General features: G+C 39.8%; 1 protein-coding gene across 1 annotated transcript in view; it reads left to right on the top strand.

Annotated features, from left to right (window-relative positions):
- SPTLC3 (serine palmitoyltransferase long chain base subunit 3) overlaps positions 1–27,151 on the top strand; it is a 98,933-nt gene that overhangs the window by 51,349 nt on the left and 20,433 nt on the right. Inside the window, exons 5-9 of the mRNA XM_026668503.2 lie at positions 1,823–1,947; positions 10,193–10,286; positions 16,583–16,688; positions 16,966–17,185; positions 20,654–20,780. Of these exons, the coding sequence (XP_026524288.1) occupies positions 1,823–1,947; positions 10,193–10,286; positions 16,583–16,688; positions 16,966–17,185; positions 20,654–20,780 (672 nt within the window). The remainder of the gene's footprint in view (positions 1–1,822; positions 1,948–10,192; positions 10,287–16,582; positions 16,689–16,965; positions 17,186–20,653; positions 20,781–27,151) is intronic.

A 27,151-nucleotide genomic window follows, 5' to 3' on the forward strand; every position in this document is an offset into this window, starting at 1 on the left:
CACACATTTTTCCCAAAACAGATTATTATAATGGCTAAAACAGAGAAGGTGAAAGAATAGTTGAGTTGAACCCTTATGTACCTATTCATTTATTTCGTGATCTGGCCCTTGTTCAAGGATATTTTTCATCAGCCTGGAAGTCCCTCATCTATTAACATGCACACAATCGAATGGAGGATTCTAATTCTATCTCAAGTTGTGCTCAGTTGTAGTTCATAGCTATATTTATGAAGGTAGCAGCAATTTTTTAGGCAGAAGCATTGTTGTATGTAGAGATCCAATAATGTGTTACACTCATGATTGAAAGGATAGCCTCTTTGTCATCAAAGAATTCTGAACAGCTGTTGTTATCAGAGTAGGTTTTTCATCCTTCAACACACATGCATACATACTCACTAATATATATAATTTGAATGATTAACACAGTTAATGAGTGATTTACAGATTAACATAGTTTATGAGTGGATACAAATGTATATTAAAATAACCACATAGATAAAATGCCTATAATTAGTAGTATAATCAAAGCAACTGGCATGCCTATTAATCTATGCAAAGGCTACATAATTAATGTAATGTCCCTCCATATGTTGAATTGTAGCAATTGTTATTTGGCTTTAATGTTCCCAAGTTACATGATATGCTAGGCACTCAGGGTAATGATAGGCAAGCTGTTGTCCTCCAGATGTTTTGGTTTCAACATAGCCAGTAGCAAGAGAATGTGGGAGTTGTAATCTCAAACATCTGGAGAACAACACCAAGTAGTTTTAGTAGTCTAAGTGCTAATCTAGTGCCGTATTTTTTGGAATATAAGATGCTCCGAAGTATAAGGCGCGCCTAGCTTTTAGGGAGGAAAACAAGGGTCAAAAATCTGCCTCTGCCTCCCAGCAATTTGCCTCCTTGCAGCAAACAGCAAACTGCCTGGTCAGCTTCAGCATAGCCTGATTTAGCACAAACAGCTGATTGTCAATTAGATCAGCCACCAACCTGTTTCAGGCTGCAGGGATTGCCATCTCATATTGCCATCTCTGTGAGCCCCATTTTCAGCCTCTGCATCCCGTTTTCAGCCTCCACACGCCCCTTCAGCCTCTGTGCACCCCATTTTTGGCCCGTTCTGGGTGGCAGGGATAGAAACAAATGGAAAATGGGGTGCATGGAGGCCAAAAAGGGGGCTCACAGATGTGGCAATAAGCGATGGCATCCCTGCAGCCTGAAATAGGTTGGTGGTCGATCCAGCCGACAATCAGCTGTTTGTGCTAATCAGGCTGTGCTGAAGCTGACCAGGCTGTTTGCTGCAAGGAGGCAAATTGCTGGGAGACACAGGCTAAAGGGTGGGGGCCGAAGGGTTGGTGGCAACATTTGCTGTATAAGACAGACATTCCCACCCACTTTTAGGGGTGGGAAAAGTGCCTTATACTCCAAAAATTATTTTAAGCCTGCATTATAGCTGAGATTATCCAATGAAATTATTGGCGGTATTGTTTCTGTGGAATGTTCATTTTGTTGCACTCTTCTCCTTTTTGTAGAGGATGTTTGTTTGTTTCTTTCTTTTCAGTCTTCAAACATTTTCAGTTGCACTTCTTTTTATCACTTTGCTATTTATCTTAAAGTAGAGATTAGAATACAGGTGCTTTAATTGTAATATGATTCATATTTTCCCTATAAGAAACATAGCACTTTTAATTATAAATTTTAGAATGAAGAATTTTTAAAATTGTCAGTGTTAATATGTGAAAGTAAATAAATGTTCATTACAGTTTAGTAAATGTTCATGAATGATATGAATGAGATCCTTTAAAATATTTTTTGCTGTTTATAACAGGAAACTTAGATAAACATGTGGAGTTAGAAAATACGCTAGCACAATTCCTTGGTGTTGAATCAGCTCTGACGTTTGGTATGGGATTTGCTACAAATTCTATGAATATTCCAGCATTAGTAGGGAAGGTAAGTGAACATCCTTCCAAATAAGTTTGTTGTGATCATTGCGCATGAAATTTAAGATCATTGGAAAGCTGTCTCAAGGCAAGCTGTTGTTTTCTTTAGCAAAAGCATCATAAATTGCAATCAGCTCTTTGGAAGCCATGTTTTCCTTAATGTTCATAAACTATATTTCCTATATATTTCCTATTTATTTTACTTCTCCACATATTTTGCATTAAACATAGTTGATTTAATAATTAACTTTTGCTTCTGAAACTGTTGGTTGAAGGAGCACATATTAGGATAACCACTAGGAACTTTTTCTCCTACTTAAATACTGCTGAACTAAATACAATTATACAACAGTGGACTAATTTCATTTGGCCAGTGTTTAAGATAGGTTTCTGGTATTTAACATAAATGAAACCATTGGTGTGTTATAATAATTTTAATTATACACATAGTAGAATAGTGTTGTCAAACTGTTCATTTGCTTTTATGAGGGAATCTGTATGACATGGATTGAGGGGGGGGGGGGGGGGGGGGGGGGTGGGGGGGGGGGGTTGGGGGGGGGGGGGGGGGGGGGGGGGGGGGGGGGGGGTGGGGGGGGGGGGGATTTTGTTTCTTCTTTCTTTTTTTTCTTTCTTTCTTTTGCTTATTTGTGTATGTATTGTGACTGGTTTTAATTGTAAAAATTAATAAACTATATTTAAAAAAAAAAAAAGAATCAGACTATTAGAAAATAGACCTGATCCTTTCTTAAATTTGTTATTAATGAGTTAATACTGCAGTCAATAAGTATTAACTTATAATGTTGATGATAAATATAGTTGTTTAAAAAAATCATAGTGCCTATAATTCCATCAAGGGACTGTACTAAAGGCTTCATTTTTAAAAAACAAAATATATGTGTTTCTTGAATATGGTTGCTGAACTTATTTTTGTAAGTCTGTTTAGGATTATATAATTAGGAAAATGTCAAACTACTACTTGAATTGGCATTAATTCAGAAGCATTCACACAATCATGAGTTCATCAAAATGGCTAAGCAGGGATTATAACAGTGAAATATTCGTATTGTCATTCATTCCCCACCTCTTGATGCCTTTGTTTTGTCTTAAGTCCAGAAAAACAAGAGATGCATTTTCTGAGTCTTCTTTCTTATCTCTGTCCAAAACAAAAAAGACTAATTTAAGTTGATAAATAGTACATTCTCCTCCATGCTGCTGCGAGAGCCCAGGATGGGTATGTCTCCTCCTGATGACATCACCAAGCTGGGTCCGTCTAGTATAAAAGTAGCAGCCTGTGGGAGAAACCCCCCAGCTTTGACTCAGCTTCTTTCGATGACCATAAACTGGTGTCTCTGAAAGCAGTTTGGTTATCAAAAGCAAAAGCTATCTTCATCATTGGCATCCACTCTTCTGCAACGCCGAGGATTCAACGTTTTCTTCAACAGAGGGAGACTGTAAATAGGGATTAACCCTTGATCCTCCCCCACAGTCTTCCCTCAGCGATTTCGGCCTCCACGATTGTAAAGATCGCATCTGCGATAACAGCGCCTCTCAGCGGATCATAAATTTTCACTTTATTGCCGATTTCGCCATTCGGGGCTGTTTACAGCCTAAGGAGCAATTTAACCCCTGCGTAGCGTGTAGCTCTTGCGAGCGGCCAATTTGGAGGCTTCTTCTTCAACCGCACATGGTGAGTGGCCATTTTGAAAGCTTCTTCTTCTAAAGAAAGTAGCAAGCGGCCATTTTAGGTGGCATCATCCCCCAAAGGCCAGCTTCTACTATTCATAAGCTCCTATTCAGGCTACTGCATCGACAACACATAGTGAGGATCGTTTCAAGCACCTTTGCGTCAGTTTATGCATACTATGGATCAAGACGAGGCCCACACAGAGCCTTCAGGCCTGATCTCTCAAGGCCTCCAAGCTGGCAAAAGAAAGAGAAGGAGACAACGCTCCCAGTCTGTTCAAAGGGAGATGGTGGCCAAGATTAGGGGCAGAGCTTTGGGCCCTAAGAAAACATCCCAGGCCGAATTAAAGGCAGAGAAACGAAGGCATGCAGCCTTAGAAAGGCAGTTCAACAAAACTTGAGCAAATGAGGGGTCAGCTACAACAGGCTTCCCAACCAGCCAATCCTCTAGTTGTTCAGCCAGCTACTTCTAGGGAGAGGGAAGATACCTCAGCTCCTCTTAGCCACCTCCAATCCTGGTCCCCAGAATGACCTGAAATCCAACCAGGACCTCATGACTTGAGAATGTCAGGTCCCAACTTCGCCCAGACTCCTTGGGATCTTTCTTCTTCATCTATCCCATCCATGGCCCAAAGCAGCTCTTGATCAAGACCCGAGGCCACTTTTACTCCAACAGCAGCAGGTCTTCGGCCCCCAGATCCTCCATCAAGTGGCAGATCTTCTGACATCAATGAAGTCGTCTCCTTAGCCATCAGACAGGGTCTTGCAGAAGGGCTTCAACACATCTTCAGGCCTTCAGACAGACCTCAGCCTTCCTTCCCAGCTTTTCCTCTAGTGCAGATTCCCCAAAGGGGACTACCTCACCATGTAGTACAAAGGGCCCATCTTTCCTATGCGGAAGGAGTGGACCTCACTCAGGGAGAGTATGAGGAATCATCAGAGCGCAGCCCCTCCCCTGATTCTGATCTGGAAGAGGGAGAAATCTGGGACCCCAACCTCAGGGGAAAGAGGAAGATCTGAGGCCTGATCAGCCTCCTTCGGCTTCTGTATTCAAATCTGCTTTATTCAAGCCTCTCCTACACAAGGCACTGGTAACAGCCCAGTTGTCAGCGGAGGAAATTGCCCCCAAGCCTCAAGTGGTACAATTGGGGCATGGGGATTCCCTCTTCTCCAAGCCCATTGTTCATTCGGAGGTCCTTCCTTCCCACATCATCTTTCTTGACTTAATCAATGAACAATTTGCCTTCCCCACTGCAGGACCCCGTCCATCATCCCAAGATAGGCAGTTCTACAATGTGGTTCCTTCCTTAGCTACAGCTCTGGCAGTTCCCCCAGTAGACGCCCCAGTTGTGGCCTCCTTCTCCTCAAGCACTCCAACTGAGCCTGAGGACGTACTAAAGGCAGAGGACAAACATTCCGAACAAACACTGAAGCATAACCATCAAGCCTCGGCTTGGGCCATCCTGGCCTCGACTGCTGCATCATTTTTTACAAGGTCTTCCATCCACTGGCTATGCCAACTTCAAGGCCGCATACCTCCATCAGACTGTAGGTTGCATCAAGACCTCAATAAGATCATAGCAGCAGCAGAATTCTTGGCGGACACCACCCTCAATGCCGCCAAGTTCTCTTCCAGGGCCATGGCTGCTATGGCTATGAAATTGGCAAGTGGAGCCTCGCCGAGGCTCATGCATAGGCATCGTTCCATGGGCACGGCTACAGTCATGGGCTCTACAATGGTTCCTGCTCCCCTTTCAATGAGCAGGAACCAGCCACACATCTGCCAAGGTCCTGCTCTCTCCAGAGGTCTGCCGTTCCTTCAAGTGGTGGCTTTCCTCAGCCCTTTCGAAGGTCTCCCGTTCAAGGAACCGGACAGACTGATCATCACCACCGATGCAAGTCTCCTGGGTTGGGGAGCCCACATGGAGGGTCTCATGGTTCAAGGGATCTTGGTCCTGATTAGACAGGACTGGGCCCATAAACTGGCTAGAACTCAGAGCCATTTATCTGGCCTTGAAACATTTCAGGGACAGGATAGTGGGGTCCCATGTACTATAGTTGACAGACAACATGGCTGCAAAGGCGCACGTCAACCGGCAGGGGGGCACAAGGTCCAGGACCCTCATGAGGGAAGCTGAAAGGTTGGGGAGGTGGGCAGAGAGACATCCGCTGTCTATCACAGCAGACCACATTTCGGAAGTTGACAACTCCCAGGCCAATTGGCTAAGCAGGAGCACAGTTGACTACGCAGAATAGTCCCTTCCCCAGTCCATTTTCAGGGATCTCTCCCTCAGGTTCGGGACCCCGGAGGTAGACCTCTTCGCCTCTCCCCAAAACGCTCAAGAAAACAGATTTTTCACCAGGTTTCCTTCTCAGGGAGCGGAGGGGACCAATGCACTTCGGAGCAGATGGCCCACTGGTCTCCTCTACGCCTTTCCCCCTCTTCCCATCATTCCGCCGGTCATTCAGAAGATGTTGGAGGAACGGGCAGAGCTGATTCTCCTAGCCCCCCATTGGTCCAGGAGACCCTGGTTTGCAGATCTGGTGAACCTGTCTGTAGCCACTCCCTGGAGGATTCCAGACGACATGATCTCACTACATTAGGGGGCACTGCTCCACCTGGATCTCCAGTGGTTCAAATTGACCATGTGGCGTTTGAGCAGCAACTGTTACGAGAAGCCAATCTCCCAGACCAGGTCATCCTTACTATCCAGGCGTCTCAAAAATCTTCTACAACGCGTACGTACAATGCCAGCTGGAGCGTTTTTTGTCATTGGTGTCACAGGGAAGGTCTCTCTCCTACAGTCGTGTGGGTCCCACAAGTCCTCTGTTTCCTACAGGATGGCCTTGACAAAGGTCTGGCTCCTAACACTTTATGCCGTCAAGTAGCGGCTCTTGCTTCAGTCATCTCCTGGGATTCCTTTTCTTCCTTGTCCCATCATCCTTCAGTTCAGAGATTCTTAAAAGGGGCTTCCAATCTCTGCCCTCCTGTGGTTCACAGTTTCCCATCCTGGGACCTTCACAAGATCCTCCAGGCGCTAACAGAACCTCCCTTCGAACCCCTCAGAAAGGTGTCCCTTCAATTCTTGACCTTCAAGGTAGTTTTCTTAACAGCCATCACTTCAGTTAGAAGGGTGTCAGAGTTGGCTGCTCTATCTATATGGCAGGACCTCTGCACTTTTCATGACAATAGAGTTGTTCTTCGTTTAGACCCTACCTTTGTACCCAAAATAAATTCTGTATTCCACAGATCCCAAGACATAGTGGTTCCTGATTTTTGTTCCCGTCCACACCACGCCTTAGAGCGCAAGTGACACACCTTAGATGTTAGAAGGGCTCTTAGAATTTATATCAAACGTACTTCAATGTTTAGGAAGACAGAGACTATGTTTGTATCCTTTTCCCCTTCCCACTGGGGGAACAAGGCCTCTCCTGCCACCTTAAGTAGGTGGATCAGGGCTTGCATTGCACAAGCCTACAAAGCCAAAGCTCTGCCAGTACCACACGGCTTGACAGCACACTCCACTAGAAGTGCTGCAACTTCGGCTGCCTGGGCCACCCAGGCACCCCTAGAGGAAATTTGCAGAGCGGCTACATGGACATTCCCGTCTCTGTTCATCAGACGCTACCCTGGATTCCTACGCCTTCACAAGCGTGGCTTTTGGCAGACGGGTTCTTCAGTGAGTGGTGCCTACTTCGGAGTGAGAGACTAGACGAGGACCCTCCTGAGGATATGAAGGCTTTGGTATGTCCCATCCTGGGCTCTTGCAGCAGCATGGAGGAGAATGGGCGTTGGTAAATTTACCTGAGAACGCCCTTTCTATCTATGCTGCTAGAGAGCCCAGCCCCTCCCTTGTTGCGTCCGGATTGTGGGGAGGTATGTTTTGGTTCACGATTCTGTTTTGGCTTTCAGAGACACTCACTAAAGTCTGTCAAGTATCTTCGCCAAAGCTGGGGGGTTTCTCCCACAGGCTGCTACTTTTATACTAGACAGACCCAGCTTGATGATGTCATCAAGAGGAGTCATACCCATCCTGGGCTCTCTAGCAGCATAGATAGAAAGGGCGTTCTCAGGTAAATTTACCAACGCCCATTCTCAGTACTCCATGGTGGCAAATCAGGAGGTTCTTTTAGTGTTATGCTGTTGCTGTTTTACTACTCCTCTGCAAGAACAACCCATCATTCTTAATGCCTTGATAAATTCCAAATGTAGGGATATAGCCAAAAAAGGAAATATGAGTTTTAATAAGGATCATGCTAAAGTTATTTGATACATTTCAGACAAAAATACGGCTATACAGTAGTAGAAGAAATCTGAAATATTAATGAATGTTCTAATTCCTAAATTATTACTAATTAATACAGATTTCATCCATTTTCTTCAAATTTTTTTATGAGCATAGGATTTTGATTTTTAAGCTTCAGTTAATTCTTCTCAGATCTGTAACAAATACAGATAGTCCTCGACTTACAACAATTCATTTAATGACTGTTCAAAGTTGCAGGGGCACTGAAAAAAAATGACTTATGATAGTTTTCACACTTATAACTGTTGCAGCATCCTCATGGTCATGTGATCAAAATACAGATGGATTAAAAAAAAATCTTATGATTGACATGGTTGGATAGCAACTTTAATTTAATTGGGGGAGGGATCTGGCTTCTCTACTATTAACTCCTTTTCAGGTACCAAATTAAATCACTCCTTCATATTTACCAGTTTTACCAAAAGAATCTCTAAAATAGTAAATATTACAGTATTATGTCAACATCTATCATTAGTTAAGCTATATGCCAGCTGAATAACCTTGGCTTCCAGGGGAAGAATGGGGGAATTGAAGATGTCTCCATGAAAACGAAGACTGCCATGAAGAATGTAGAGCTGACGAGTAGACAAGTTCTTCAAAATCTCTCTGGAGAAAGAGAGGTTGGGAGATAACCCACCTGTGTCTCAGACAGCCACTCTTAGAACAAGACTATAAGAGAGCTATATCTTACTGGTTTGAATGCTGGGAGGTGACATCTATAGCCATCTTGTTTGCAACCCCGCAACCTGTGCCTACATTCACTAATCTCACTTGCTAATAATCTTTTTTTTTTTTTTTTTTTTGAAATTGCTCATTAACTGCTTCTATGTTTTTGGAGACTTTCAGACTGACAAATTTGAAAACATGGAATGAGTTTGCCTTCTATCCTGAACAAAAGACAATTTTAATTATAAGAGTTTAAAGAATCTGAAATAAGTAGGTAAAAGGTAAAGAAGATTTTGATCTTAACAAGTTATAAATGGACTAAGGATCCTGATAAATTTGGAATATTTAAACTTTTAGAATAGGATTTTGGAATTAATTATGAAGAACTAACAGCTTCTCATGAGAAATAGATCTGTTTTGGTTTTTGGAAGACACAATAGAGATAAATAATTTCATGATTTAAAAACTGGACACTAGAGGGGACTAAAGATTTTTGGAACCGTAAAAATACAAGCCTATAAAATGCTGAATGAGTATTTTGAAGAATGAAATTAAAAATTAGAACCACAATATGAACAATGTCAATAATAATGTCTGCTTCTATGCATAGAATACATCCCAAATATGTTATTGAAGAAATGCCAGATCTAGAACAAATTTGATCTGACAAGACAAAAACTGGATTTATAAATGACAGTGAATATCTTGCAGAAGGATGTTTCACTGGATCTGCAAAGAATTTGGCTAATGTTTTAACATTTAAAAGGGAAACACAAATGATAAACCTAGAGACTGACCTAGACCATTTTTTCCTATTGGACTTTCAAAGGAGATGTGTCAAAGCCTTGAAGAGCACTGTGTGATGAGACAAATAAGAAATTAAAAGAAGTCAAACCCTAGGACAATATCTGAATCAACTACAGATTGTTATCAGTAAAAGGAAGGAATATTTCATTATTTTAATCAGGGTTGAAACAAGAGATTGCTTCTGGCAATCCTTGGGGATTTTTTACTGACATACATTAGGACTGAAAAGATGTCTTATGTATTTGTCTATAAACAACGGATGGGGTGAAGAAACAATAGTTTGCAATGTTAGAAGGGGTGAAGAGTTACTAAATTTTTGCATACCTATGATGAAAGTTGGAAATTTTTTTAATATATATTTCTTTTCTTTCTTTATCCTTTTTTTTCTTTTTATCCCCTTTGTCTTTGTATATCTTATTCCTTCTATTCTTTTTAAGTTCACTTTGCATTCTATTTTATTCATAATCAAAATTTTAAATAAAATTATACACGTGTGTGTGTGTGTGTGTTAGTTACAAATATTAATTTGTGTTGATTTTATTCTTCTGATTTTATTATAATGTTTTAAGGCATGATTTCTTTTAATTCATTTTTGAGAGGGAGAGAGGGAAAGAAGAATCTGTAGTGTATTTTCCTTAGGTTCCTTGGGTTTTTATTTACTATTTTTAATAGCTGGTGATGTTTACAATGAGGTTAAATAAGGCAAACTATTCTTGTTTGTTTGCTTGCTTAATTTATTGTAATATATTAGTTGGATGTTTATTGTAATTCTTTGCTTATGTATTTCCACAGGGTTGTCTAATTTTAAGTGATGAGTTGAACCATACTTCACTTGTTCTTGGTGCAAGGCTGTCAGGTGCTACTATTAGAGTCTTTAAGCACAACAGTGAGTATTAATGTGGCAGCTTTAGCTAACTGATGAAAAAAGTGAAATTCATGTGTGTAACTGTCTCTTTTTGGAAATAATGTGTTCATACTTTTAATATGAAAGAAACCCCTTTTTGATTTTCATGGAAAGAGGCCTCAAGTTACCACTGTGAAATTTGATTCTGGTTTGTAAGATTCTGGTTTTACATTTGTATAAGACTAACTAATCTTGTCTGTATTACAGTTTCTTTTAACTCTCGTGTTGATAGAAAAAGGTACAAAAGAGTAACCTTAAAGATGTCTCTAAAATTTGACACAAGGATCCTTTTCTGTCATGTTTTCATGGGAGCCTCCAAATGCGAATTCATTTCATGTTTATTGCTTAGTTTTTCTTCCTCTTTGAAAAAAATTAAAACACCACCAACAGTTAAGAAGGATAAAGTTAATATAGAAAAAGTCTATCTGAGGCTAAACCAACTTTTTGTAGCATTAGGTTATGATTTAACTTTGGAATCAAATCAGGCCACTATGTTCAAGATCTGAGCAAATGCTAGAGATATGATTCAGATACCGATACTGCTGTTACTTTTAACCATTTTCCCCACGCGGCTGTTATCTAATCAGAAGTCTGCACAGTGTCTGCTAAGCCTAACTATACATTTGGTAAATGTTGAACTAAAACCAAAAACTCCTTCCTAATTCAACAGAAACCACTTCACTGGATGGAAAATTGATTAAACTATTACCTTTGTAAAATCTTAGTGCAGTTTTTGTGTATTTTCAACCTTAAGATGCTTGGTTAGTTTCTAGTCAAAAAAAGTTTATATCACAATCCCTTTTCATTTAAATGCTTAAACATGTTGGCATTTATCATAATTAGAACTATTGTAAATCTGAAGATTCAATTGAGCAGTGTTTTCACCAATATATACTGGATGTGGAAAACATATTTTTATTATTCTGCAATATTATTTCTGTGACTTCTATGACAGCAGTATTGTATTACTGAACTGCAATAAACTGATCTAGGGATACTATTTAAATTAAGCAATGAATAGTTCTGAAGATAATTCATCTTAACCCTCAGAATGAGAAATATTGAAGCAATAGACAGGATACTTTTCTAAGCTGTTCGTTTCAACCAAAAGCAACACAAGTCACAGCAAAACCAATCTTACATGAGTATTCAAATGTTGTAGTCCAAGGGTGTGAAACTGGTGGCCCGTGGGCCATATGCATCATGCACAGGCCATGCCCACCCCAGCTCCATGAAAGGAAAAAGCAACACGCCACGTAACGTGACGGCAATGTGATATGGCAAGTTTGACACACATGTTGTAGTCTTATGACTATTTAAAATAGAATTAATCTTCCTCTTTGCCTTGATTTCACCATTGAGGATGATGATTGGAAACCCATTATTGACTTTTGGTGTGGGGAAAATGAAAACATAATATATGGATTTGATAATTAGAATAAAAATTATAATTACAGGAAAATATAAACAATGCTGTAACCATAAAATAGCCAGTTTGGTCTAGTGGTTAAGTCACAGGCTAGAAAGCAAGAGTCCAGGAATTCAAGTCCTACTTTAATCATGAAAGCCGGCTGGGTGACATTGGGCCAGTCACTTTCTCTCAGCCCAACTCACCTCACAGGGTTGTTGTTGTGGGGAAAATAGGAGAAGGAAGGAGTAGTAGCTATGTTAGCCAACTTCAGTTATTGAAGAAGTGACTTCCAATTGCCTTTTACACTTGTTATAAATATAGATGTAATTTAATTGCTTATTTTATTTTATTTATCTATATCCTGCCTTTATTATTTTTACAAGTAAGGCATGATACAAACAAACAAACAAATAAATAAATAAATATATCTATACTTTTAGCAACTATAAAAGAAATCTGGAAGTCACTTATTTATAATCTTTTTTTTTAAAAAAAAATAAACAAATTTTATTCAGTTTTTCGCATTAAAAACAAAAATCTCTTTTTAGTGGACAACATATTTCCGGGTCATCACCTTTACATACAAATATGACAGCAATTATACATTCATATATGCATACTTAATTCTATTATTACCTTTTCCATTCCAAATTTTCAGTAAGGAGAGAACCAAACACATTAATTCTAGCCTCTTTCATTAATCTCAAACAAAACATCTTTTTGTTTCATTTCAATGATTTCAAATATAATCCTTTAATATTTATTTTAAAAATAAAGATAAACAATATGTGTTTGCCTAATAATAATAATAATGATAATAAAAAAGGTTACCAATGTCTCTCCTTGCTTTTAATAGTCTATATTAACTTATTAATTTAGTTGGTTCTTTAGTCTGTCATATTCCCTTTCCATTACACATTCTTTTTATAAATTCTAGATTAATACAAAATTTAACACTAAAGAAAAAAAAACAAGTATAGGTTTCTCCCCTTTTACTGTTTTGAGTGTGACACCTCAATGATTAAAATATACCTTTATTCCCTCATCTTGATTCCCAATAAACCATTATTTTTAAGAAGTTACAATAATAATCATTACATCTTTTCATTTGGATTCCGCAGCATATTTTCCCCCCTTAATTTTTAATAAGAGTTATCAGTATCTATATTACCCTATTTTCTAAATATTTTTATTTGCAGAAATATTCTTATTACCCCTTGTCACCCTGCAGAATCCTCTTTTTAATTCATCAACCATTATCTCTGAAAAACCAATTTCTTTTCAACATTTTACTCTTTCCGTATTTCTTTATTTCATGCACCTGTTTCTTACTGCTTCTCCTCCCCCTCTTTTCCCCATATCTTTTCTCATTCCAGTTTATATCCATCTCTTTCTTAATATCTTCCTTTCCCCTTTTCTGCTGGGTCTTTCTGCCTTTCCCGACTTCACAGGTATTCCCCCCTTTTGATTGGCCTTCTTAAATCTCAACTTTTTAACCTTCCTTCTTTCCCCACTTCTTTGTAGTGTTCTTTGTGTTAATTGTCTATTTAAAATGTCTTCTCCTTGAATCGACTCCTCCTCTGAAGCTCTTTCTTCTTCTTCTTCAATCGCCATTTCCATTTTTTCTAACACAGAGCAAAGTGATTCGCCTCTTTCCTGTAGTAATTCTCTCATATTTTTAAGTTCCATTTTTAATTCCCGAAGAGATATCATCATTACACACTCTTATATTTTATGATCTTTAAAGTCCACAAAAAAAAAAACAACCACTTTTACTTTCCTTCTTTCTTCTTTCAATTTTCTAAAGTTCTCAATTATTCCAGCCCAGGGTCTATGCTAAAAACATCAATCAATCCCACAGTCTTTCCTTGCTTTTTTTCTTTATTCTGGTTCTGCTTTCACTTTCTAAGATTCTTACTTTGTTTCAATATTTCTTTAATGTTATATCCACACAAGTTCATTCAGAAACAAGATGTTTTCCTTTTTGTTTGAGCTCAAGTTTTTGTCAAAAGGTGGCACTCTCCATTATACAAAGTCTTCACCTTTTCCCCCTATTTTTCATTTAGGGTTTTTCGAACCTCAATATTCCAGCACAGTCCAGTCTCCAATTTGTAAACTTTATTATTATTATTTTTTGACAATCTTAAGTCCAGCTTTATTTTATGCCTGTTTATTGCCAAAATATTTTTGTCCAATTTAGTTAAATCTTTAGTTCCGGCTTTTTCCTTTCCCGGTTCGAAGGCCCACTTAGCTGTCAAAAATGTTTTCTTTTTTTTTTTTCCTGTCCCTTTTTAATTTCGCCGCTCACTTTTCTTTTCTTAAAAATTCCATGTTACCTTAAGCCCGGGGTACTTTTGTTTAGTTGTATTGCCCAGTTGTCCCGGTTCAGATGTTATCCACCTCTTTCTTCCCTCCTGCACAAATATTAATCCAGCTGAGTCCTCCTCTTCAGGGTGGCCATTTTAAACCATCGCTGCAGTCGTCTTCAGGGGGGAAAAGACCAAGACCGGGGGGGGAGATGCAGCTCCCCTCAACCTGGCTTGCGGCTTCCCCTTACTCTGCCGCCCCTCCAAGGCAGCTTCAGCCCCTAATTGTAATAATCGGGGCTCTCCAACGAAAAAGCACGGACCATAGCCACAGAGAGTCACGATCTACGGTCCATCAGCGAGGAGGCTCCGCCTTCTGCAATCTTTTTTTTATTATTTTGATTTCCGATAGTTTTGGCTTTGGTCTTTCCTTCTTTCTTTTTTCCTCCTTATTCATCCTAGGTATTAGTTCTTGTCAGTTTTTTTAAAAATCTAATACACTTTATTTTTTAAAAAAGAGAGGAACTCAATGGTTTTGCAGTGTTAAGGATGACAAGAAAACTCTTCCACATAGAGAATTCCCTTTAAGCAGAATGGTAATTATTGATAATAGAAATTTTGAAAATTTGGTCTTGGTTGCTTCGCCCTGAAAATTTGATCTTGGGTGCTTTGCCCTGACATGAAGAGAAATAGCTTGACATCTCTTGAGTGTGGAAAATGAAAATAAGAGTGCTTAAATAAAATTTTTCAGCTGATTTAACTTCTTCCCAACCTATTTAAATTTATTTCCTGGTACACCATCAGATAATTAAAACAGGTTTTAACAAGTAAAAGTATAAAGTTCTCATTTCTTACAACTGTGTTGATGGAAAACAATTTTGTAACCACAATCCAACTGAAGTATGTACATAGACAACTATGTAGATATATATATTTTTATGCATAAACCACAACTATGCCCATCAGGTTCTGTTAAAAAGGAATAGGTGGAAGTTAAGTGCCCAAATATTTTAAATCCCAGTGTTTTCAGTACAAACTGAACCAAAAGCTCACATTTGTCCTATACTGCTGGGATGAGGTGACAGCCTACTTGTCCAGTTAGGGTCAGAAGGACAGCTGGGAGTTTAGTCTGATAGGAATTGATCTTTGCATACAAATAGGAGAGAACAGGCTGGTACATGGTCTCTTAGGCAGTGGTGGTATTCAGCCAGTTCGCACCAGATCGGGCGAACCAGTAGCAAGGATTTGGCATGGGTCGCCAAACCGGTAGTAAGTTCTGGCTCGCCACACCCACGACCTAGTCACCCGGTCACCACTGGCTTGCTTGCCCCGCCCACCCGATACTCACTCACCCCGCCCACCTGACATTTGCCTGAGGTATTTCTTTTTTCTCCCAACAATCAGCTGTGCCGGGATCCCTCTTGCTGAGACCCAAGAAGGCAAAAAATGGCTCAGCCCCCCCCCCTCCATTTTTTGCCTTCCTGAGCTCCAAAGGAGACTTAGGGAAGCAAAAACGCCCCCCAGATGCTCCTCTGAGGCCAGGTAGGTCCCAAAACGGAGCTAGGGGGGGTGTTATGTGCCCCCTCCAGACTCCATTTTTTTTCTTCCTGAGCCCCAGGGGAGCCTTCTGGGAGCAAAAATGCCCCTCCCCAGAGACTCCTCTGAGGACCAGAAAGCCCAAAAAATAGTTGGGGGGTGGCTGCAAAAAAGAAAGAAAGAAAAGAAAAGCCACGCCCACCCAGTCACATGGCCACACCCACCAAGCCACGCCCACAGAACCGTTAGTAAAAAAAATATGAATCCCACCACTGCTCTTAGGGCTCTAGCTTTGCAGCTTTCAAAGCAGGTTTCTTTTTTTTAAGTTTGCACATGCTCCTACACATTGCAAAAAGACTTTCAAAGACTGTTCGTGGCCTTAGTATCAAGCAGCATTTTTCTGCTGGTGGAGATGATGAATGTATAAGATAGGAATGATACTTTTGATGTCATCAAACATCAAAATTATATTGATGACATAGATTCTGAGATGCTTTTGACCTTTTCCTGTATCAGAATAATGGTGTGTGGATTCAGTGAATGGAACTATGCTAATTTTTAAAAGCAAATGGAATGGAAATTAAAATTTGTTATTGCATTATTTGGTTTCTTTGTCCCTCCACGCTGCAACAGCGTGATATTTTGAAATACTTCAATTTGTAATCAGTAACTTGATATTATACACTAATTAGAAGGATCTTATATCAGAAAACTTATGTGACTGTGCAGGGTCAAGATACAAATAACTCTAAAGCATATCAAATTCATATTTCTGTCAAATTTAATAAACTGTTTTTTCCTAAAAGAGTGTGAAAAAACATTTCTTTTTCACTACCAATAGATTCAGTCCATATAGTAAAAGTTACAATAGTAATATTTTATGCAGAAGCTTGGTTTGTTTTTCTAAGCATCTCACACTTGGTTTAAATTTGTTATAAAATAGATTTGCGGTTTGTAGAAATGTAATATAGATATGTATATATATTTGATACAATATTTCACATTATCTGTATTTTTAAAATTAGATATGCAGAGCTTAGAAAAGCTTTTGAAGGATGCAGTAATACAGGGACAGCCTCGAAGCCGAAGAGCATGGAAAAAAATTCTTATCCTAGTAGAGGGCATTTATAGGTATGTAAAATAAAATATATAATTTCGACTGAGTATGCAAATTCTAGAAAATCCATAGAAAATACTCCAACATTTTGAATATGTTAAGCACAGTAACCAAAAAGCCATAAATTATGCCCTACAAACTGGATTTTACTTGTTATTTCTTTTACTGCTTGTATGATTCCATTTTAGAATTTTTTATTTGCTTCGGGGATACTGGCATGATAATGGATCAGTTCATACAGTTTCATGCATTAGATGTATTCAGTTCTCATTAACTTTCTTGTTCTTCTAGCATGGAAGGTTCTATTGTACGCTTGCCAGAAGTTGTTTCCTTAAAGAGAAAATACAAAGCCTATGTCTACTTGGACGAAGCCCACAGCATAGGTGCTGTTGGCCCTACAGGAAGAGGAGTTGTGGAATATTTTGGAATGGATCCTAATGATGTTGATGTATTGATGGGAACATTCACAAAAAGTTTTGGAGCAGCTGGAGGGTATATAGCTGGCAAAAAGGTAACAGCAGCAAGCATTGGCATTCAATAATATCCAAACTATTATGGATGTAACGATAAGTGTCTCCTAAAAAAACTAGTATCACAAATTGTGGGTTGAGACAGGAAAGAAGATAATCTAAACATTTCTAAATCCTAGTGATTTTCAAACTTTGCAAGAAGTTCTCCCTCTCAGCTGGGATGGGTTTACAGCTCTCAGCTTCATTTTGAAACTCTCTGAGCATCTTGAGATTGCAGTGCCAAAAACTGACAGCAAAATGGCTAGTTTTGAGTAGCTGAGTTTTGCCAATTTAAGCAAATTGCAGGTAATTTTCATTTAACTGCATGAGTTGGGACTGGAATTTCTAACATTGCCAGAAATGTAAGATGTCACATGACTACATCACTCAGGGACAGAAATTCTGGCACTTCCGGTTGTTGTTGTTGTTAAGCAAATCATCAAGAGTTGTTAAGTGAGGAAATCACGTGGTCACCACTTGCAACCTCCTGCCATCTTCGCCATTGATTTTATTTGTAGGAAACTGGCAAAGGTCGCAAATTCAACCACATGATTATGACATGCTGCAACGCAATTGCAAGATGGGTTCCAACCACTCTAATCATGATGTTATGACAGTGGGGGCAACCAACATAAGTCTGAGGACTGGGTCATAAATACTAGTTCAGCAGTCACTGAAGGTCACTGAAGGAGTGGTTATTAAGCAAGCACTATCAGTAAAAATCAAAGCAAATGTAATTCTCTGTGAAGCTTGCCCTTGAGTGCGGGGGGGGGGGGGGGGGGGGGGGGGGGGGGGGGGGGGGGGGGGGGGGGGGGGGGGGGGGGGGGGGGGGGGGGGGGGGGGGGGGGGGGGGGGGGGGGGGGGGGGGGGGGGGGGGGGGGGGGGGGGGGGGGGGGGGGGGGGGGGGGGGGGGGGGGGGGGGGGGGGGGGGGGGGGGGGGGGGGGGATCCATTATCATCTTTAAATGAGAAAAATAGTCATTTTCCTCTAGATAATTGTCTGAAATGATCTTGCCATTCTCGTCAAGATATTCTTATACAGTTCTCAAGATATTGGGGGTAGGTATGGACTATGGAGGATAGTCTAAAGCAAAAAAAATGCTGATTTGTAGTCTTTAATATCTTATTGCTCTGTCTCTAAAGATCTTTATTTGGGCCAACATGCATAGATACTATCCCAAATGATATGTTGTGGAGCATGATCAGTACTCCAATTTCGGAATGCCTTCTTTCCCTATGTTGGGAATGGGGATCTCTGTCTCTCCACATACTACTCAACTAAAATTTTCTCACCATTTGTGACACCATTTGATTACACCTGCTAAGAGTTCAACCACCTCCGAAGGCTGACAAATAGTTCAGGAGTGCTCAAATGGCATAGAATGTAAAGATTGTTAGTAATTCCTAAGGTTAGTAAGAATAAACTTTTCTTCTACCGTGTTTCTCATAAAATAAGGCCGGGTCTTATATTTTAGCTGAGCCCAAAAACGGCTAGGCCGTCTTTCGGGGTGACTTAATTTCCCCTTGCATCCTCATCTAGAGCACCCCGCGGGCAGCCTCGCCACCAGCTGCTCCTAACAGGTGATCATGGCGAAGCACAGAGAGCTCCCTACTCCCACTGAACACCTTTGCTGCAGACCCAAGACCTTTGGCACCTGCCGCTGTTGCTTTCCCTTCTGCCCATTCTGCCGCCACGTTTGGAGCTGCCGCTTCCGTGTTTGAAGTGCTGCTGCCATTTGGAGTGCCGCCGCCATTTGGAGCACCGCTGTCATGTTTAGAACTGCCACTTCCACATTTGGAGCTGCCGCCGTGTTTGGAGTGGCGGCGGCGCTCCAAATGGCGGCGGTGCTCCAAACAGCAGCAGTGCTCGAAACGCGGAAGCGGCAGCTCCAAATGCGGCGGCAGCTCCAAATGCGGACATGGCAACTCCAAACAGCGGCAGTGCTCCAAACAGCGTTGGGGTTCCAAACGCGGAAGCGGCATCTCCAAATGCGGAAGCAGCAGCTCCAAACAGCAGCAGTGCTCCAAACAGCGGCAGCGCTCCAAACGTGGAAGCGGCAGCTCCAAACGCAGCGGCAGCTCCAAATGCAGAAGCGGCAGCTCCAAACGGCAGCGGTGCTCCAAACAGCAGTGGTGCTTCAAACGTGGAAGTGGCAGCTCCAAATGCGGCGGTGGCATGGGCAGAAGGGAAATTAACAGTGGCGGGCGCTGAAGGTCTTGGGTCTGCCGCAAAGGTGCTTGGCAGGAGTAGGGAGCTCTCCGCACTATGCCATGATCGCCCATTAGGAGCAGCTGGTGGTGAGGAATTGCTGCCCGCGGGGCGCTCCTAACGGCAAGTCCTTCCCCCCATTTTGCATGTTTTAAAATAGGCCTAAATTTGGGGGGAGGGGCTTAATTTCTTTTTATGCCTAGAAAACATGCTGGGTCTTCCTATTGGGGGAGGTCGTATTGTTGGAGAAACACCGTATGTAGTTAGCTATGTCAGTATTTCATTCCACTGGTCTACCTGCAGATTGCTCACAGTTTAAAGTTGTCAGATACTGTTGTAAGTTGAAAATACACCAATTATTTGCATATTGTTCTTGAGCACTTTCAAAATGCTTTGATTGATTTAATCATGAAAATGCAAGCATATACAATGCCCTAAAAACTTACTGGGAAAATGGCTCTGTTTAATTAGTCATACCAACTGCCTCTTTTAGTTTACCTGCTGAACTTGCCAAACTAGTACGTACAGCTAAACATAAATGAAAATTTTATTTTACATAAATAGTAAGGTTAGCATTCTGAACTTTCAATTCCTATATTGTTTTGAAGCGAATATGAGAGCCGGATAGGGATAGCATACTATGTTTAAAGTTTAAACATTAAACTTTATGCAGTATATTTAATGTATGTACTAATTTTATGAATTTAAATTTATATCAGATAAATCCCAAGGAGGCCAGAGTGAATAATATTTCTTAAGAGGGAAGCCCAAATCCCTTGACATGGTTCACAATGAAGTACACAATAGAAAGTCAGGCAGTTAAAAAAGACGATAAAGATAATGATGTTCATATTAGAATCAGAAGCAACATGAAAATTGTTGCTTTGGCAAAGCATCACTATTTCATTCTTCTGGGTATGTGATACTTGTATTCTTGATGTAATAAAATCAAGATAAAGCATTTTATGTTTTTTCAAGATAATTTGGAATTACATTTTTCTTGCCATGTACTCATTTTCTTTATTTGTTTTGACTGTTTTGCTTTAAGACTGATTGAGGAAATATCCAGAAACATGTTTGAAGAAAAATTCAATGATAAGGGGACAAGAATTTAATAGTCATTTAGTGATAAATTCAAACATGCCGTGTGTACAATTTTATGTGCAGGAAAAAGGCTATTTCTCTCATTTTCCAATTTTTATTCTAGCAGAAGAGGGTTTTTGATGATCACATTGAAATACAGTTCCTTTTTTTTATTTAAGGAATTAGTGGACTACCTACGAATTCATTCACATAGTGCAACTTACGCCACATCTATGGCTCCTCCTATAGCCGAACAAATTATAAGAGCAATGAAATGCGTCATGGGACTAGATGGGACCACACAAGGTAAGATATTTCACTAACGTGGTCTTGTTTGTATTGAAAAGAGAATGAATTTTCACCATAATAGCATATACTGTAGACATATTTGGTATCATGAATGAATGAATGTATTTTTTATACTCCCAAGTACTCCCAAGTATGAACAAGATGTTCATTTTCAGACCAAGATATCTGACTCGCATAATTCTCCTTGGAAGATGGTGCATGCTCTGCCTTGAAGGATGTTTCATGTTTTACCTTGTCCCCTGCTCATTCCATTTTTTTAATTATCTAATTTACATTAAAATATACAGCTAGTCCTTGATCTGCACCTAGTCATTGAATGACCATTTGAAGTGATAATGGCACTAAACAAATGGTGATTACAACTGGTCTTTAGAGCTCCAAGCATTCCAGTGCCCCCCACAGTCACATGATTGTGATCTGGATGCTTGGCAACTTGTTTGTGCTTATGACTGATTGCAGCACCCCATGATCATGTGATCCTCATTTGCACTCTTTCCTGCTAGGATCCCAAGAGAATTAATGGGGAAGCCAGCAGAGAAGGTCATCGATGGCTGGGCTCTTCCCCTATCCCCTCCGCGCTCACACTACAACAGCCATTCATTCCTGTTGATTCTCACGCACCCTCCTCAACCTGATTTTTTGTGTGCTTGATTTCAGATTCCTCATTTTAGGGAAGGATGTTTGAGGGGAGGTCACCACCTTAGAGCTCTAGAGATCCCTGGACTCCTTTTAATCTGGGTTCAGACAAGGACATAGTACTGGGAGAGCTTTGACAATGACCTACATGGGAACGGGGCAAGCATTCATCCTAGATCTCTTTGACTTTTCAATGGTATCAATCCATGGTATTCTTCTGGACTGACTCTAGGAATTAGAGGTGGGAACACATAATATTACAGTAGTGCTTTCTTTCTCCAGGTTCAGCTCCTCTCAAGGCTTTATTTCCCACATCTGCATGAAACCATTATAACATTTATATGCTCGTTGTATGAGATGCCAGCATAGAACAGTTACGGAAGTAACATATTACTTCTGCCGTGAACAGAATTATTGTACCGTTTCTAAAGTGGCACCAAACCGGAGAAACTTAATTTATAGGAAGAGTTTGCAATTGATATCATAAAAATAGACTGCTTTTAGTGTTTTTGCATATAAACTTTCTTGCCAATGGAGGGCAATATTGCCCTGATTTTTTTCCAATATCAAAGGATTCTCCCCAAGATTGAGAAGTAATTACAGGGCTTCATTTCAGTACTATTCTTGTCAAAAATGTTCTCCTATAATATCTGTGCTGTTACTGTATACTCATTGGAACCATGCAGCGGCTCTAATTCACATTACAACACCAAATGGTAATTTGTAGGATAACTTTGTGTGTGTGTGTGCGTGTGTGTGTGCGTGCGTGCGCATGCGCACAGAAACATCTTTATTTGCTTAAATGCTAAGAATGTTTGAAATGTGTAGAATGTACCTGTTCTTTTTTGTTGTTTGAATAAGGTGTGGCTGTGTTACTAAAAAGTGCCTTACTTAGCATTGCAGGCAGTGCCTTACTTAGCATTGCAGGCATGCGGTGATAAGACTCCTGAATGTAAAAAGCTAGTATGATGGGGTGAGGCTGTAGATCACCTTTTTCTTACAAGTTCTTATAATTGCATTTGCCCTGACCCAAAAGCATATCTGATCACCGTCCAACTGGCCATTGGAAAATCAAAATATCAACGTTTCAAGTATCTTTTCCTACATGTTCATCATCCTTCAGATTATTTGGTTGTGATGGGGAGATACAACCACATTGGCTCAACTGGAGGGGGGTATTGAGGATCTGGGAGCCAAATGAAAAACACCTGTGCCACAAACCCAAAGGAAATGATACAAGGGCATATTTACAGTGTTTCTTGGGGCTTCTTCTCAAAGTTAATCACTTCAGCTCAGCTCAGTTTATGAAGAGTTCTGCAAACTTTATAGTACTGTGCAGAGAGATGAGCACAGCCCCTGTGTTCAAGTTTTGCATATGGGCGGAGCCCCGATCAGAGCAGATCTTGCTGATAAGTATTTTGCTTGTTGCTTTCTGGACAACAGTCTTGGAAATGATTGGCCATTGCTTTCTCCCTAGGGCTGAGAAAGAGTGACTGTCTCAGAGCCACCCAACTGGCTTTGTGCCTAAGGCAGGACTAGAACTCACCATCTGCCTTATAATGAAGAAAAGGGTTATTAGATGTCTTTTTCAGAAACTTTTGAATTGGTCTTGCTCTCATTTGTTATTAACAATATTTGATGGGGTGGTAATCTATCTTTGGTTTAATGGTGACACCAGAAGTTTATTTAATCTCTGTCACAGTGGAGGCTTGAGTTCTGCCAAACCAGTTTTTATTTTAAAAAAAAAAAAAGCTTTCTGTTGTAAATATAATCTGTGTGTTATCAAGGCAGAGCACATGTTCTCAGTAGATTTCTTAACGCATTTAGGCAAAACTTAATACTTTTCAGATTTTATTTGGCTCACTTTAGATTTCTTTAAAACTAAGGATCTTTGTCATGGGTAACTAAGATGGAGAAAAAGTTCTTGTTTTGGCCTATTACATGTTTTCATGATGTTCATGAAATAGTCTCAGAACCAATAAATACCCAGCTACCAAATGCAATATGGTATCATCTTGAGAGCAAGTTATTTGCTTCTTAGACTTTTACTTGACAGACTGTAAGGTTGCTATGGGATTGTCTCCTTCTGTATCCGTCTCGGGTTTGGAAGAGCTGCGTTCCCTGGTTCTCCTCACTGCATCCCACATCAAGTGCCAGGCTTTATCCAGATATGGCAAAAATATGTCTATCTGGAATTTTAAGTTTGCATCCAGTTAACAGCTAGTTCATAGAATCAGTAAGATTAGAAAATTGGTTTTATTGCAGGCAAGTCATATTTATTCAAAATATCTGCCTCTTTCAGAGCATAAGAATCAAAGTACCAAGTATAAAGTGGTTATAAGACGTGTGTACGTACTGTATGTATGTAAGTATACATGTAAGTGTACACACACACACACACATACACGTACACATATACATACATACTTACATACATCTACACACACATAACCAACTCTAGGCAGCTCTCGATCAAAAGTTAGAACAGCATAAAAGCCATATTAAAGCTATAGAAATCCAACACATTAAAAACAAAAACCTGGCATCAAAGTTAAACTTCTGGTGCACAGTCACTTCATTTTATCCCAGTGCCTGGGAGTAAAAGCCAGGTCTTCAGACCTTTTTGGAAGGCTAGGGAGGATGAGTGTTCCATATGGCAGGGCCTGCTGCAGAAACAACACATTTCCTAATTCCCTTACATTGGCAATATTTAGGGGAAAAGACTAGGAGCATGGACACCCCATTTGATCTGATCGGATGGGTAGATGTTCTTAGAGAAGGTGGTTATCTTGTGCTAGATAAGGTTTTAACGGTGATGAGCAGAACTTTGAATTATACTCAGAAAGAAACTGGAAGCCAGTGCATGGACAAGCCAAGGGGTGGGGCGTAACTGTGCATGCTGCTGTATTCTGGACCAGTTGATGTTTCAGTTAGTCTTCAAGAACAACCCCACGTAGAGGTCTATGTGGTCGTTCAAATGGGAGGTGACCAAGATACACATACCTCCCCCCTGTCTCTCTCACAAACACACACAAACAACAAACATTTCCCCCAGAAATTTCAATCCTAGACAATTTTCTCCTGTACACTCACGGCAATAGATTTTTTATTTTGACCATTGAGAATATCTGTAACATAATTATTCTGTCTGGATTGAGAATTATAACTTCTCATCTAATCAGTTTAACCCCTTTATACTAAGAAGGATCATGATTCCCCAAATTCAGGTTTCCAGGTTTTTCCTCAAATAACTTCATGTGTATGGTTCATACAGTATCTTCCTCCTCCCCTCTAATCATCCTTGCATAATTATTAGAATGTATTTTTGTTCCAATAGAAAAACAACCCCCCAAATGTCTGATATTGTGCCAAATATCCCTCAAAATGTTTATATACAGATGACATTGTAAAATCAGAGAAGCGATCACTAAGAAACCTCTTACAAAGAAATCCCCATCCCATTCAATTTCACCTTCTTCCCTGAAGCAAGGTTCCCAGAAAAAGGCTTTCAATTCAACTCAATTTCAAAAATGAATGATGTGAAAGAAGGTGTATTTTAGATATCCAGTGTATACAATATCATCAAATAGCGACCAAGGGCATTCCTCTATTGCCTCAGTATGTAATCTGGCCACTGCAGGTGAATCAAGAAAGCCTCCAGACTGCCTTCCAAGTAATCCCCATAGAAAATGTGTGTCTTATTTCCAATCTGGACATTGACAAAGTATACAGATAATAGTGAGAAGATGAACATGTCTTCAAGGACTTATGTCATATATAAAATTTCCATATCTACAATAGCAGTGTACTGTCTGGGTACAATCTCTTTTAAATGCAAGTAATAATACATACGATAACTACAACTATTATTCTCAAAATCTATTCACTATGATCTTCACTTATCCTTATTAAATATTTCCTATTATTTAATTAAACACTTTATTCAGCTTTATCTATAATTGGTTAATAATACCAAACATTATAAACATCATATGAACATCACATTTATAATTCATTTGGAATTCTAAAATCAAGCCAAGAAACAAAAGTATAAGGCATGTCCCTCTGTTGGAGGGGAAATACCATTTGTTATTGAATCATACCAGTTTGTCTTCATCGGGTTGCTGAGATTTTTTTTTTAACCCAACCTTCATTGGTTCCTAGTGCCAATTCAGGATAGATAGATCTGGACTAGATGAAAAGGAGGAGTGAGCATTTGTCCACATTCTGATGACACGTAATTGCATATCACTACATTAACCCATATAATGATTTCAGGTAGATCGACAAGCTTTTCCTGCTCTAACTATCTGAAGTAAATATTTCTGAAACGTTATGCAAGATTGTCACAATCTTGTGAGACTTCTGCAATATTTCCAAGAATAGATGAGGCATCACTTAGAAATCTGGGAGGCCCCATATTAACATCACCTAATTGATTACAATTAAGCCATATAGAATTTAGTAGCAAATTTATTAAAGGCCAGAAGGGACAAGAAGAAGCCACTTCTCTTCCAGGGAGCATGAAATTAGCCTCTGCCTAGAATTGCTACACCTGCAGCTGAAGGAGCCTTCATTTTCTTGCTCACCAAAGTGTTTTCATAGAGGAAGGTTTCCTAACAGAGACCACTCAAAAATCCATGAGAAGTTTAATATAATGTGTCAGAAATTTAATGTGTCAGAATCACAGCAAAATTTATCTTCCTTCCTCTATTAGAACAGGCTTTTTAGACAGATACTATTAGGTAAATATTGAGAGACATTTATTTCTTGTAGTGACTGGATGAAGCTGCGTAAGCCACATGTTTATAGATACCAAGTAAGAATCAGGCGGTCTCATCTCAGCTGAGAAACTGGCAAGATCGCCTGAAGGTGGCACATAAAGAATAAAAATAATAAGTTGGATTAAATTCTTAGAAGAGGACTAAAGAAAATATGAGTTTTCATTTTGCAACCGGGGTTAAATTCATATTATTGTGGGAGGGTGATGGTACTCCCTCTTTTTAGCCATTCCATTCAGCCACATTGGGGGGGGGGGGAATGTTTTAGGTCAGAACAGTTTATCTGAAACCAACCAGAAGAAAAGATAGAGCTTTTATTTAAACTCTTTCCTTCCCATTTAAATGGCATAATGTAATAGGAATTGCACTTTAACAAGAATTATAGTTTTGTAAGATGCTTTCTCTATGCCGCTGCCCTATATATAATTCAGAACTAGTGCCCATCGATAGGCAAAGCTTACTCTTAACTTTTTAAATAGCTGTATTTATAGTAATTATGTATATACTACACGCATACAAATATTTCTTGAGTTTATCAATCCAGAATATATATTATTATGGGTTCTGAATGTTTTGTGTGTTACCCCCACACATACCTGTCTTAACAATTTACTGTCATACCTGTATCAGTAGAAAGCATATTTGAAATATAAGAATATAGTGCCATCTTTAGGTCATGGGTAAAGCCTGTCCTTCTTACATCAGCACAGGCTCTCACAGACATGCGGTTCATCCTTAGTGGTTTTTGTTTGCACATCCTTTGTGTTTCATCATCACCCATTAAAGATAGTACATGGTTTGTTTGGAAGGAATACAGTCCTGAATTTAAAGGATTTAAGTCCCCTCCCATCTCCCAAAGGAATATAGGCAGAAATTCTTAGATCTCTATTGCCATGTTCTCAGAAAAATCTTCAGATAACTCGTTCCAAAAATATACGTGGGAAAGGAGGA

Source organism: Notechis scutatus, chromosome 1 (assembly GCF_049901735.1).
Source record: "Notechis scutatus isolate UNSWTSFEM ecotype Mainland chromosome 1, rNotScu1.2, whole genome shotgun sequence".
NCBI lineage: Eukaryota > Metazoa > Chordata > Lepidosauria > Squamata > Elapidae > Notechis > Notechis scutatus.